Below are 13,806 nucleotides of genomic sequence, written 5' to 3' on the forward strand. Positions count from 1 at the left end.
CATGGTTAGATTTGAAGGGTTGAATTGCAGGTAGACAAAAGGTTAATTGAAGTGTTCATTTAACTGAGGGCTTAAAGACTAGTTAGTTTTGAAAATGTTAACATTAATATGGTTTTGCTATTTTAATAGTCAGCTGTTAATAGTTCATAACACTGTCTACTGTTTTATTTCTTACTCAGAATTATCTATTGTTTGTAAGTTTAATTTCAGTTAGATATACCTTGTGAAAGCAATTTTCTTAAGAGAAGGGGAAATGTGGTGTTCTATTGTTAAAGGGAGACAACTAGGGTTGTCGGTTCGAGTTGTCTGTTCGTCGCACCAACCATGCCTGAAATACGAGAGTGTACAAGTTGTTCGAATAAATCCGTTGAGGATGAATACCGAGTATGTCATCGATTGCTAATACTACATGCTGATGATAAATAAGTACATATACTCGACTCTACTACTACACCGTAATGAGAAATATTCGTTTTAAAACTATGTTAATAAAGATTTATAAAATTGCACCCACTGAAGCAATGCCGATATCAGGATATAAAAACGTTCAAGACATAAACTATTATGCTAACGTCACAAACACAGGGCACTCAGTCACCTGAATTGCGAAGAAGGTCGCACTGTCCCAAGAGGTTGTACTATACCAAATAAAATCGCTTAGGCGACAATGTTAACGTTTGTTGCTGAAATTGCTATATGCAATATATCAACCAAACTATGACCCATAAATATCAGTACTACAAACTCTCTCTTTCAAAATATGGTAGTACTTCATTTTTACTTTTTACAGGTACCTCATACATGTTTAAAGCACAAGGCTACTTGACACAGTGGTAGGCCTACTAGACGAAATACAATTGTATACATTATTTGCCCAGATGAAACTCTTTTTTTGACAACAAACACTGTTATATTTATCACCAACGGCAGGACTTGTGGTATTAACTGCTCTATCAAAGGTTCGCTGCACCGAATGTTTTTTGGTTTAGTACTATCAGAAAATCGTATCGACACTTTTCAGGTTCCAATAGACCAAATCAATTCCTACTGCGATAATGTTAACGTTTACTAATAAAACTGATATAAGCAGCGTATCAACATACCCAGGCAGTTCACCAATAAAAAAAGTGTGGCACCTCACATTTATTCCACCTGCAAGAAAATGGTGGTCACATATCATTTAAGAGATTTAATTAATGTTTTTATTAAATCGCAGTTCCATTTTTGAGGATACCCTGCACTAATTCCAACCTCTGTATGCACTACAGTGTAACTGCACCAAGTGTGCAAATAGCAAATGTATTTGTAGGAAGAATGGGGTACCATGCTGCATGTTTTGCATATATCAAATTAAGCAGGAAACAGATTTGGGTTCTAGTTGTAAGAACCTTTTGCGTTCTATTTAATCCTTTTGTGCAGGAGGCGTATTAATTTACATTGGTGGTTTATATTCTTACTACACACTTTGAATTAATTCGCATATAATTAACCATTTCTGTGTGTTGATAATGTTATTACAAACAATGTTAATGTTTCACTTTCATGGTTTTAATTTCAAAAGATTCTGAAGACGTATTTTAACATGTAAGAATTACCAAATGGTTGACAAATACCAAATGGCCGATGATTAATAAATCAATGTACTCTAGAGGTGTCGTTAAACGATTCCCGTGCGTGGGCCCATTGGGCTATTTCTTGTTCCAGCCAGTGCTCCACAACTGGTGTAACAAACGCTGTGGTATGTACTATCCTGTCTGTGGGATGGTGCATATAAAAGATCCCTTGCTGCAAATCGAAAAGTGTAGCCCATGAAGTGGCGACAGCGGGTTTCCTCTCTCAATGTCTGTGTGGTCCTTAACCATGTCTGACGCCATATAACTGTAAATAAAATGTGTTGAGTGCGTCGTTAAATAAAACATTTCTTTCTTTCTTTCTATACCCTGCCGGGGGCGGGACGTAGCCCTGTGGTAAAGTGCCCGCCTGATGCGCGGTCGGTCTAGGATCGATCCCTGTCGGTTGACTAATTGGGCTATTTCTCGTTCCAACCAGTACACCACAACTGGTATATCAAAGACCGTGGATTGTGCTATCCTGCATGTGGGATAGTGCATACTACTAGATCCATTACTACTAATTAAAAACAAATGTAGCGGGTTTCCTCTCTAAGACTATATGTTAAAATGACCAAATGTTTGACATTCAATAGCCGATTATAAATAAATAAATGTGCTCTGGTACTTTCGTTAAACAAAACAAACTATTTCAAAGAGGATCAAATGCCTATATAACTGTGAAGCTGAAAAGTGTAAAGCTCGCTAAATGTTTGTGAGTGTGCATTACAGTGGCGGATCCAGAAAATCCATTTAGAGGGGGGAGGGGCAATGACATGAGGCGGAATGCCAAGGGAACTTTAGGGGAGGTTAGGAGCGGGTGAAAATTAATATATAATAAAATTATAACTGTCACAAAATTTACGGGAGACCCGGGACCCTGACCTCCCCCCACCCCCACCCCCACCCCCACCCCCGCCCCGATCCGCTTCTGCATTCTATACCCTGTCAATTGCTAGACGCGATACCGTAACGCTGACTTGAACAACCATAGCTTCTGTTTAGCCAGTTGCGTGTGTGATAGAATAAAGTTGTGCTTAGAAGAAGATTGGAGGGTTTTTTTTATATGGAATACTATAGTTAAACGCTGTAATCGACATGGTTGGTTTCTGATAGGTAAATTGCAGCAGGTTGCCGTACACAAAAACTGTTTCCATTTGAGATAAGGTTAACATTTTGTAACCAAAAACAGCTGAAAACAGCTTGTCAAAACACACAAGCACTATTTATCAGCTTTTTGCTTCCTCCTCCCTCTTTCTTAATCCTCTCCCTGCCCCCCCCCCCCCCCCTCTCTCTCTCTCTCTCTCTCTCTCTCTCTCTCTCTCTCTCTCTCTCTCTCTCTCTCTCTCTCTCTCTCTCTCTCTCATATATTTTAACAATAATGTTAAGAAATGTCATACATACAAAATGTCACTGAAGATCATCAACAATTATAACCGACAAATAGGGCCAACAAGCGTATTAAAAAGCTGTAGATGTAGTTCTGCATGGACGTAATAAATGGCGCTCAGTTTGTAAACGAACGTAATATAACTTCTTGTGATATCCATACACAACGGTTATTATTGCAATATAACTGTGCACACAAATCGATGGTGATTATTTCAGTTGACTACGTTGATATTTGATTACAAAGGCCACGTGATTTACCTCCCCTATTATTACGTCAAACATTACATCGGAGACTTTACAAGATCCGTGCTGGTTACCTCCCTTGTCATTATACAGATATTGCATCAGCAAAAAAAATAAAAATAATAAAAATTTAAAATCCCCCCCCCCCCCCACCAGAAAAAAGAAAGAAAGAAAGAAAGAAAAATAATAATAATAAAAAAAAAAAAAAAAAAAAAAAAAAAATAATAATAATAATAAACCCCAACAACAACAGCAGCACTGGAAGATTGATCGCCCCACTCTAAGGAGAAATAGGAAGCGGGGTCGGCCCCTACTACTCTTTTTCTAGACTTTACCTTGCTTTATAGTGATACCATCTCGTATCCTCCGGAGTCGGGCCCGTCCGCACCACTATACCAACCCATGACGACTGGACTATACCCTAGTCTGATACTCTCTCTCGTTCAGACGGCTCCGGCTTCTCAAGATCTGCATTTCAGCACAGCACTACACCTTCAACGTCTATCGACTGTCAATCTAGGGGTTTTCTTGACGGGATGCAACCCATCTCGTTCCTTTAAGCTGTGCACCCAAACGGCCTTAATGAGGCCACTCGCGTGGACATATCGATCGGACTTTAAACTTTTAGATCTGCGTTCAAACTTTTATGTCGAAATTACTTCTGTTTTTTTAATATTATTAAATAGTCCGATCCTCTCTTCTTTCTCTTATTTAATTTTGGACTGTCCTTCTAAAATGCTCCAAATTACACAAATATTCGGCCGAGCAGTCAATTGTTGTTGTTTTTGGCTTGTAACCTTTTTATTTTTTTTATTTAATCTATTAACTTCTTTACTAATTGCTATTTTCAAAATTCTGTCCATTTTCACCCCCCCCCCCCCCCCCCCTCCCCCTTTTCCATCCCGAGTCAGGCCACCGATCTTATCGGAGGTCGGACTCGGAATGGGCGTGTTCGAAACCCTAGTGGTATATGGGCACGTTAAACTAGTTATCATCATCACCAACAACAACTACAAAGGGACAATTATTTGGCGACGTTTAATTAAATTAAAATAAGCTAAAAAAAAAACATCCACCACCAACAAAACAATCAATCCTCCAAAGAACACCACCCACACACCCCTCCCTCTTCCAGTCAGTATACCTAATAACGATACTGAGTTATTTCGAGTCTAAGTCTAAGGAATATTGACTGCTAATACTAATTATTAGCAGGATATTTAAAGATTAATACATCATCATTCAAGTCAAGAAACCTATTATCCGTAATATAGTTATTAGTAAAAAGAGAAAGTTTATTTTGAAAACGATATTGATTAAGAAGTAATCCAAAGAATTGGCGTATATAGTGCTTAAAAAACCAAACAAGATTGATATTTGCCCCTCTTGATTCAGCTATTACACGTCTTTTAAAAACTGATATTCTATAAATTGACAATATAATGTCTGCGAAACCATATGGACAATTTTGTATTCGAACATAACAACCAAATAGTAATAATAATCAACATTCAAAAGACTTATTGGTCTAAACATTTTAAGATCTGTTTTATCTCCTTTTTTCTTATAAAAAAAGACTAATTACTCCTTTTTTTCATATTTCTTGATAACTGTTCTTCATTTTCAAATGACATGATAACTTTATGAAATAAAGATTTTAAAACGCCCCAATATTTAATATAAAATTCCACTGTAAGACCATCCATCACAGGAGATTTATTTTTATTCATTCATTTTAAAGCGTCAGTCAATTCGTCTATCGAAATGTCTTTGTCACAATTTTGAATTTGTATATCATTTAATTTATTATTTATTAAATTTAATAACTCAGCTTCGTTTTCTATATCTACATTTTCCTGAGTATACAATTTGGAATAAAAAAACTTGTGTAAATTTTAATATATCTTCCGTCTTTCTAGATAACCCATTGTCTGTTTTAATTTCTTTAATTGCATTACATTCTTGTTTTGATTTCTTAAAATTAAGAAAAAAAGAAGTATTTCTGTCTGATTCAAAATTCCATTGTACTTTTGATCTTAAAATAGCTCCTTTACACTTAATGTTTTCAATATTTTGTCATTCGTCTTTCAAAATTTTTAATTTTGTTATATCGTAATCTTTATGTATAGATAATCTAGCATATCCACGTTTTAATGCATTTTGAATAAAATAGTATTTTTCATTTTCAGCTTTACGTTTATTGATTGCAAAATATATAGAACATCTTTTCAATTTATATTTTAAGTTATCCCACCAAGCTAGTGGCTCAGATTCACGTACATCATTAATAACATTAAGAATTGTTTCACAAAAACGTTCATTATATAATAACTCATTATTAAAAATCCAAATACCTTGACCTATCAAAAGTAAATGTATATGGATAATCTTTTGATATTAATATTGCCACACCCTTTCTATTATTATTAGGACAATTATTATAAAATATTTTACCATCCCATAAATGTTTATAACTCTCAATAAAATTATCATCCCAAAACGTTTCCTGTCGAAAAGTAATATAACTATGCTTACTTTTGATAGCTGCAAAAACTGCATTCATTTTGTCAATATCTCTCAGTCCATTAACATTTAGAGAGAGAGAGAGAGAGAGAGAGAGAGAGAGAGAGAGAGAGAGAGAGAGAGAGAGAGAGGGGGGGGGGGGGGCAGAGGCTAGAGAACGTGCGTGTGTATGCGTTGAGTTGCAGAAATGAACAAAATTCCTAACTGCAGTACTGCTGTAACAGATCGCGACATATTATCTGCATCAAGACTACAACATTTTGTAATTTTCATAACGGATAGCAGTAGCAACTGCAACGCTAAATGTAGTTACTGCAGATAATGTTGTTACTGCAGATCGCTGTCGCTCGGAGGTTTGGAGGGGGATCGTTAAAAAAATGAAAATTAATATATAATAAAATTATAACTATCGCAATCCCCCCCCCCCCCCCCCCCCCCCCCCCTAGATCCGCCTCTGCCGGATTGACAGCAGAATCTGCCTTCTCGTTGACCATAATGCCAACATGGCTCGGTACCCAACAAAATATGAGCGACAGCGATCTGCATTAACAAAGGCTATCTGCAGTAACTACGTTTATTATCCATATGGTTCAACAATACTGAGTTAATAATAATCATACGAAGCACACGTGTAATAAGTGTAATGACGTAATTTTGGGAAGCAACGTCATAACATGCTTATAAACCTTAAAGTCTAGACTTTAATAAAGTCCAGACTTTAACGTCATAGCAACGCCATTCAAATAGCATTACGTTAAAGTCTAGACTTTAAGTTTTATAAGCACGGGCCCAGATCGTGTATTTTAAATATGATGTCATTTCGTCGTGTCCTAGTTGTGGCTGAAACATTTTGAGTTGGTTCTTGTTATAATAATATTCATAAAGAAAACAACAATAATAATATGGATAATAAAGAAATTATTACTGTGACGGAACATGCTCTTATCTTTTCGCCTGTGGCGATGTTAATTGTTTTAGAGGGCCGTGTGCAGCTTGGTTACGTAATACCTCCGCGCGACCGTGCATCCCAATATGCACTTAGTCCAGGTGCGGAGGCCATGTGGCCAGTAGTTACGTAATAACTCCGGTAGAACGGTTTATGACCTGGGTATTTCTGGCGAACTGGCAACAGTATGTCTGGTCATCTAAGAAAATATATCGACTCTGGGAGTGGTGGAAATTCACATGATAAGATTCGGTCCCGCGTACTGTCTCCGGACCAGTCTGGGATTTTATAATAAATAGCTAGGATTTTAGATATATCGAGAAGGTCTAAAATTAACGAGCTACTCTCGATTCAATAATATCAAAACCTATATTAGCTCGGCCATTTACCTTTCGACCGACCGTTCAAAATCGCGCCAAAATTTCCTCAACAAAATTGCGCACCACTTTCTCTTTGGCATTAACGGCCCCATTCAAATTCCATAGCACTACCACCACCCCCACCCGCCTGCTACCGATTCAATCGGGCTGCTGGTGCTCCCTTGTACCTGCCAGTGCAGGCGGTCCCTCCTTCCCCTCCCCCCACCTTTCCTGTCATGGCCTTTTCTGCCAAGGCCGGCTCTTGCGCCCACGACAGGCGTGCGCTACAACAGCTTGCTCTGAATGTGCACGTAAAACCCTATGACATGACATGACACATGATACATCGAGGAGAAACTTTCGAAGGCTGCAGGGGAACGGACGTCGTCCACTGAACGATCTATATAAGTTCAGTCCGGACTTGGTAAATATATTTTTCTGCTCTGTTGTATAACCTTGATGTGATTGATGTGACTTTAAATATTTTAATACTGTATTATACCAATATTATTTAGACAGTGTCTCCGGTAATCTGACGAAGTAAATTGTAGGCTTCACTGTTCTAAAATTATTAAAGCTTAACCAGTCATCCTAGAGGACCTAGGTAAACTGTAGGTTATTGTCTTTATTGTGATAGGTACCAGTATTAATTCTGTATTACAAGGTTACTGAATGAGTAGTTAAAGGTTAATTAAAAATTAACCAGTTAGGAATAGAGTTGTAATTCCTTTATTAATTAAGTTCCCCTGGCAGCATTTCTCAAATATCACACGTGTGTGTGTTGTATCACGGTGAAGTGATTAGAATATTGTGTAAACTAGACACCTAGTGATTAACTAATTAAGTGATTAGTTCTGGGTTGTTATTAATTGTTGTTGTTAATTAACTACTGCGGCAAGTACATTTGTCAGCGTAGTGTTAATACAGATTCCAAAGTGTATTGTGTTTTGTTGTGTTTTCTAGTGAACTAAACGTGCTATATATATACATATTTATATAAGATCGTATCTCTGATTATACCTAGAGCCGAGCCACTCGGGTATTGGACTGCCCGATACAGAGAGATCTAATATATATACAGTTAGGTGAGATATTTGGATAATCGTGTTTTATTCAGTTACGGGTATTATGGGATTCCCATGACAATTACACTCGCGTGTGAATCGTACTAATTTTACGAAACGATTGTCAGGATTTCTGTATTGCACAAGCTCGTATAATAATCTCTATTTAGCGTTGCAGTTGCTGCCGCTGTCTTCTATAATGTTCGACATCTGTAGCAGCTGAACAAGAGACTTCGAACCGCCATCTGTTATGTTTGCCGCTATCTGTTGTACAAGTCTATATGGGACATCAAGCCGCCATGTGTTGTAGATAATCACATAATTGCGGAATGTAAGGTACCTAGAACACTATTACGTAACAGGCTTTAACTGCTCTGCGGGGAATTGTAAGATCGCTACACTAACAGCTGACGTATGTGCCCAGGTTAGCGTATCTGAATCTTAAGTGGACATAAGCACGAAAATAGCGTTCAAACAAGCGACACAATTTTTATAAGAAGATTGCTTTGCCAGCATCCGAATCGGATGAGGATGTAATGCATTTTAGTGATGAAATTCTGTTACGGTTCAAACATGGCGTCATGAGTATGTATTCTGCTTGCTAGGACATATTGTCCAAAACTGATTAGATTGAAAGAAAAGTCGCTGCTACTTTTACTACCGTCTTGACTTTTATAAATTATACACTTACACAAATACAGGACAGCTGATACCACAGTAGTTGAAAAGCATGTACTAGCCATGAAGAACCAGTCCCTGTATTTTGCTTACATATATACTTACAACTAAACATAGTGATGCACTCATTCTGGGTTAGAGTACGTGTACTGGGAAATAAAATCCATATCTGACAACAAAAACAGTACAGGCACGGCGGAAGTAAGTAGACATTGGTGTGGGGGGTGTGTGTGTGTGTGTGTGTGTGTGTGTGCGTGTGTGTGTGAGTGTGTGCGTATGTGTGTGTATGTGTGTGCGCGTATGTGTGTATGCATGCATGTGTGTGTGTGTGTGTGTGTGTCTGTGTGTGTGTGCGTGTGTATATGGGTGTGGGTGTGTGTATGCATGTACGTGTGTGTATTTAAGTGTGCGTGTGTGTGCGTGTGTATATGTATGTGCGTGTGTGTGTATGTAAGTGTGTACGTGTGTGTATATGTGTGCGTGTCTGTGTGTGTGTCTGTGTGTGTGTGTGTCTGCCTGTCTGTATGTGTGTATGTATGTGTGTACGTGTGAGTACGTGTGTGCGTGCATGTGTGTGCATGTGTGTATGTTTGTGTGTCTGTGTGTGTGTGTGTGTGTGTGTGTATGTCTGTGTGTGTGTGGGATGGGGGTGGGGGGTGCTGACTGAGATCGAGGGCGCGTTATGTCCCCATATATATTTTTGATTCAGAATTATTGGGGGTTTGGGGGTAATTTTGAATAATATAGATGCGCTTTCTAAACGTTGAACCCTCTCCCTAAATACTGTAGGTGCCCCTTTCATAGGTGGATACCATCTCTAAAAACACTTGTATTCACCAGGTATCTTACCACTATTGCAGCCAATTTTTGGTGGTCGAAATGTACAGTGGACGAATCACCTGCAAACCCGTACATGAAAAACAGAAAAAGTTTGTTTTGTTTAACGACACCACTACAGCACATCTATTTATTTATAATCGGCTATAGTATGTCAAACATTTGATAATGTTGGCATACAGTCTTGGAGTAGAAACCCGCTATATGTTTTCATTAGTAGCAAGGGATTTGCACCTTCCCACAGACAGGATAGCTGGTTGGAAGAAGAAATAGCTCAATGGGCCCACCGATGGGGATCGATCGTAGACTGACCGCGCATCAGGTGAATGCTTTACCACTTAACATATAGTTTTCAGGAGGAAACCTGCTACGTGTTTTCCAAGGATTGTTTATATGAACCATCCCAAAGACAGGATAACATATACCATGGCATTTGATGCACTGGCGTAGGAAGCGGGGGGGGGGGGGGGGGGGGGGAGGGGCAGTGGCAGCAGCGATGGTTTATATAATATATAAAGCGATGAATTATATGTGTGCCCCCCCCTCCCCCCCCCCCCCCCCCCCCCCTCCACACACACACACTTGACACCTTCCTACGCCACTGAGTCGTGGTGCACTGTCTGGAACGAGAAACAGCCCTGGGCCCATATTTTCGAAGCAATCTTAGCCTACGAAATCGTAAAACCATTGTAATCTATGACTATGGCGTGTGCTGTAATGATGTCACAACCTACGATGGTCGGGACGTAGACCAGTGGTAAAGTGCTCGTCTGATACGCGGTCTGTCTAGGATCGATCCCAATGTCGGTGAGGCCATTGGGCTATTTCTGGTTCTAGTTAGCGCTGAATCGGATCCCAGTCGAGGCATGGGATTTTTAATCGAGATACCGACTCCAAACCCTGAGTGAGTGCTCCGCAAGGCTCAATGGGTAGGTGTAAACCACTTGCACCGACCAGTGATCCATAACTGGTTCAACAAAGGCCATGGTTTGTGCTATCCTGCCTGTGGGAAGCGCAAATAAAAGATCCCTTGCTGCCTGTCGTAAAAAGAGTAGCCTATGTGGCGACAGCGGGTTTCCTCTAAAAACAGTGTCAGAATGACCATATGTTTGACGTCCAATAGCCGATGATAAGATAAAAAATCAATGTGCTCTAGCGGCGTCGTTAAATAAAACAAACTTTACTTTTTAGTTAGCGCTGAACTAATGAAACCGGAACAATGGAACACAATAGTGTTATTGCTACAACGAGAAAGGGTTTGACACCATCTGAAAAAAAAAGGTCCGCTGGCGAACGTCATAGCGTAGTTAATAAAACTGTGACGATGGAACACACTATTATTATTGCTACATGGGTTGACACGATCTAAAAAAATCTCCACTAGCGAACGTCATAGCTAATAAACCCTGAATAAAGGTGTCATTGTTACATGGGTAAAGTGTTTGACGTGGTCTCTGTATTTGAAACGCTCCCATGACGAACGCCCATGGGAACATCACTGGAATGAATTGTGAAGAAAACAAATTCTATTGAAATTTATTTTGGGTCCAACTCAATTTTGCCTGACTAATAGTTCAGCCCGAGTAGGCTACTATGTTTTTCGAAAGCTGACTGACATTTGGATAGTTATAATCGCTTCGTATAGAAATCAATATGTTTTAGAAAAAACTAAAATTTAATTCTAGTTGATATTTCAAACATTCTACCGCATTTCTGTTACCAAATGCATCTTTTTTGTTTTGACAGAAAACCTATTTTATTGCATAAACAACAAAAGGACTGGACACAAGTTTGCCAACCTTTTTGTTAACTTCATACCATGATTACACTCGACCAAAAGGTGACCCACTGGCAATGTTCGCATTGAGGTGGACGGTCTTTCTTTAAAAATAAACCGGTCTCGGTGGCGTCGTGGTTAGGCCATCGGTCTACAGGCTGGTAGGTACTGGGTTCGGATCCCAGTCGAGGCATGGGATTTTTAATCCAGATACCGACTCCAAACCCTGAGTGAGTGCTCCGCAAGGCTCAATGGGTAGGTGTAAACCACTTGCACCGACCAGTGATCCATAACTGGTTCAACAAAGGCCATGGTTTGTGCTATCCTGCCTGTGGGAAGCGCAAATAAAAGATCCCTTGCTGCCTGTCGTAAAAGAGTAGCCTATGTGGCGACAGCGGGTTTCCTCTAAAAAAAACAATGTCACAATCACCATATATTTGACGTCCAATAGCCGATGATAAGATAAAAAATCAATGTGCTCTAGTGGCGTCGTTAAATAAAACAAACTTTACTTTACATTTTCTTTAAAAATAAATGAATGATTCAGATACGTATGACCGATACGACCACGACCAAATACCACTTCACCCTTCTTGCACCGCCTGGAGGACTGCCACTCTCCCAGGATTGGCTTGAGAGAATGACGCTTGTTCGTGACCGCACCATTCAAATTATTTTTGCCACGTCGAAAAGATATTAGTGATTAACATGATATTTAAAATCTATGTAGGGTACTCCAACGCTGGCACGGGTTTGTCAGCAGAATCCAGTACACAACAACAAAATATATCTTTATTGGCAATCCATAAACATACACACTTTCGTATCACCATCCCAACTACAGGATGCTACAGTTTCATGTATTGCAATGCCTGGAGACTAGAAAACAAGCCTGTAAAAAGTATTAATTTTGATGCACTCTAGTCTATAAACTTTTCCATGGCTATAATGATTGCCCAATTTTCAGCAGTAAAGATGTCGGGCACATGTACTAAAGTGGTGTCGGAAATAGAATAAAACTGATTTTCATATTGAACTGACAAGTACATATTTTATAAATATCTATTTAATGATACTCTACCTAATTTAGCATTTACCTGTTTGGGCTCTCATTGATGTACAAGGTGGTATTTACTCTTGAAATTAAAAGAAAGATGTCAGTAAACAGGTGATTTGTGCACTTTATTGGAACAGACTATAAAAAAATTGATCAACGTGTTAATTTCATTGCTGTTGCAATATGTGAGGGACCGTCTTATATGACGGTTTACCCCTATCCCTCTCCAAAACAAAATATTTGTAAGTAACTTTTGAACAAAACTATCAAGAACCATTCTGAGTGTGTGATTTATTATACCGGTATTAAAGGTGCTATCTCCAAGATGCATAATGACAGCTATTGCAATTTTATTTTTTAAATTAAATTTCGCTGTAAAATTTAAAGACTACACCTTCAACTAAATACCCATAAATGATTCTAACAAAATATTTTTATCTACTAGTAGAAACTACATTTTTATTGGAGAATCTTTATCACAAACAGATGTTCACATATAACTATGATATAACACCTTTAAGTGGTTGCAAGATTGTGTAAATTTCTAATGTACTTAATCTATTGAATTTATATTCACTAAATACGCTGATCATAATTAATAATTTCTGCTGCAATTCAAAATACTGTTAACTTGCAGTTTTAAATTAAAAGTTTGTTTACGGGTAAATGAAATTGACACGCGTAGATCAAAATGTGTTATAGTCTGTTCCAATAAAGTACACAAATCACCTGTTTACTGATATCTTTCTTGTAATTTCAAGAGTAAACACCATCTTGTACATCAATGAGAACCCAAACAAGTAAATGCTAAATTAGGTAGAGTATCATTAAATAGGTATTTACAAACTATTTAACTGTCAGTTTAATATGAAAGAAAAAAATCATCGAAAATCAGTTTTATTATATTTCCGACATTACTTTAGTATAGGTCCATTAGTAATAGTGAGTGTTGGTACTGAGTTTTTTTATTAAATTATTCATGCTGTATTGTTTAAAGTTGGGAACATGTACTAGTATAGGTCCATCTGTGAGTTTAGATATTGTGCTTTTATTAAAGTATTCATACTGTACTAGTATAGGTCCATCAGTAAGTGTTGATACTGTGTTTTTATTCAAGTATTCATGATGTTTTAGTATAGGTCCATCAGTAAGTGTTGATACTGTGTTTTTATTCAAGTATCCATGCTGTTCTAGTATAGGTCCATCAGTAAGTGTTGATACTGTGTTTTTATTCAAGTATCCATGCTGTACTAGTATAGGTCCATCAGTAAGTGTTGATACTGTGTTTTTATTCAAGTATCCATGCTGTTCTAGTATAGG

The 13,806-nt window shown here is 38.2% G+C and overlaps 1 protein-coding gene across 1 annotated transcript in view; it reads left to right on the forward strand.

Annotated features, from left to right (window-relative positions):
• The first annotated feature begins 11,982 nt into the window (after positions 1-11,982).
• Positions 11,983-13,806, forward strand: part of LOC121389820 — an 11,939-nt gene continuing 10,115 nt past the window's right edge. Inside the window, exon 1 of the mRNA XM_041521469.1 lies at positions 11,983-12,128. Within this exon, the coding sequence (XP_041377403.1) occupies positions 11,983-12,128 (146 nt within the window). The remainder of the gene's footprint in view (positions 12,129-13,806) is intronic.

This window comes from Gigantopelta aegis, chromosome 15 (assembly GCF_016097555.1).
Source record: "Gigantopelta aegis isolate Gae_Host chromosome 15, Gae_host_genome, whole genome shotgun sequence".
NCBI lineage: Eukaryota > Metazoa > Mollusca > Gastropoda > Neomphalida > Peltospiridae > Gigantopelta > Gigantopelta aegis.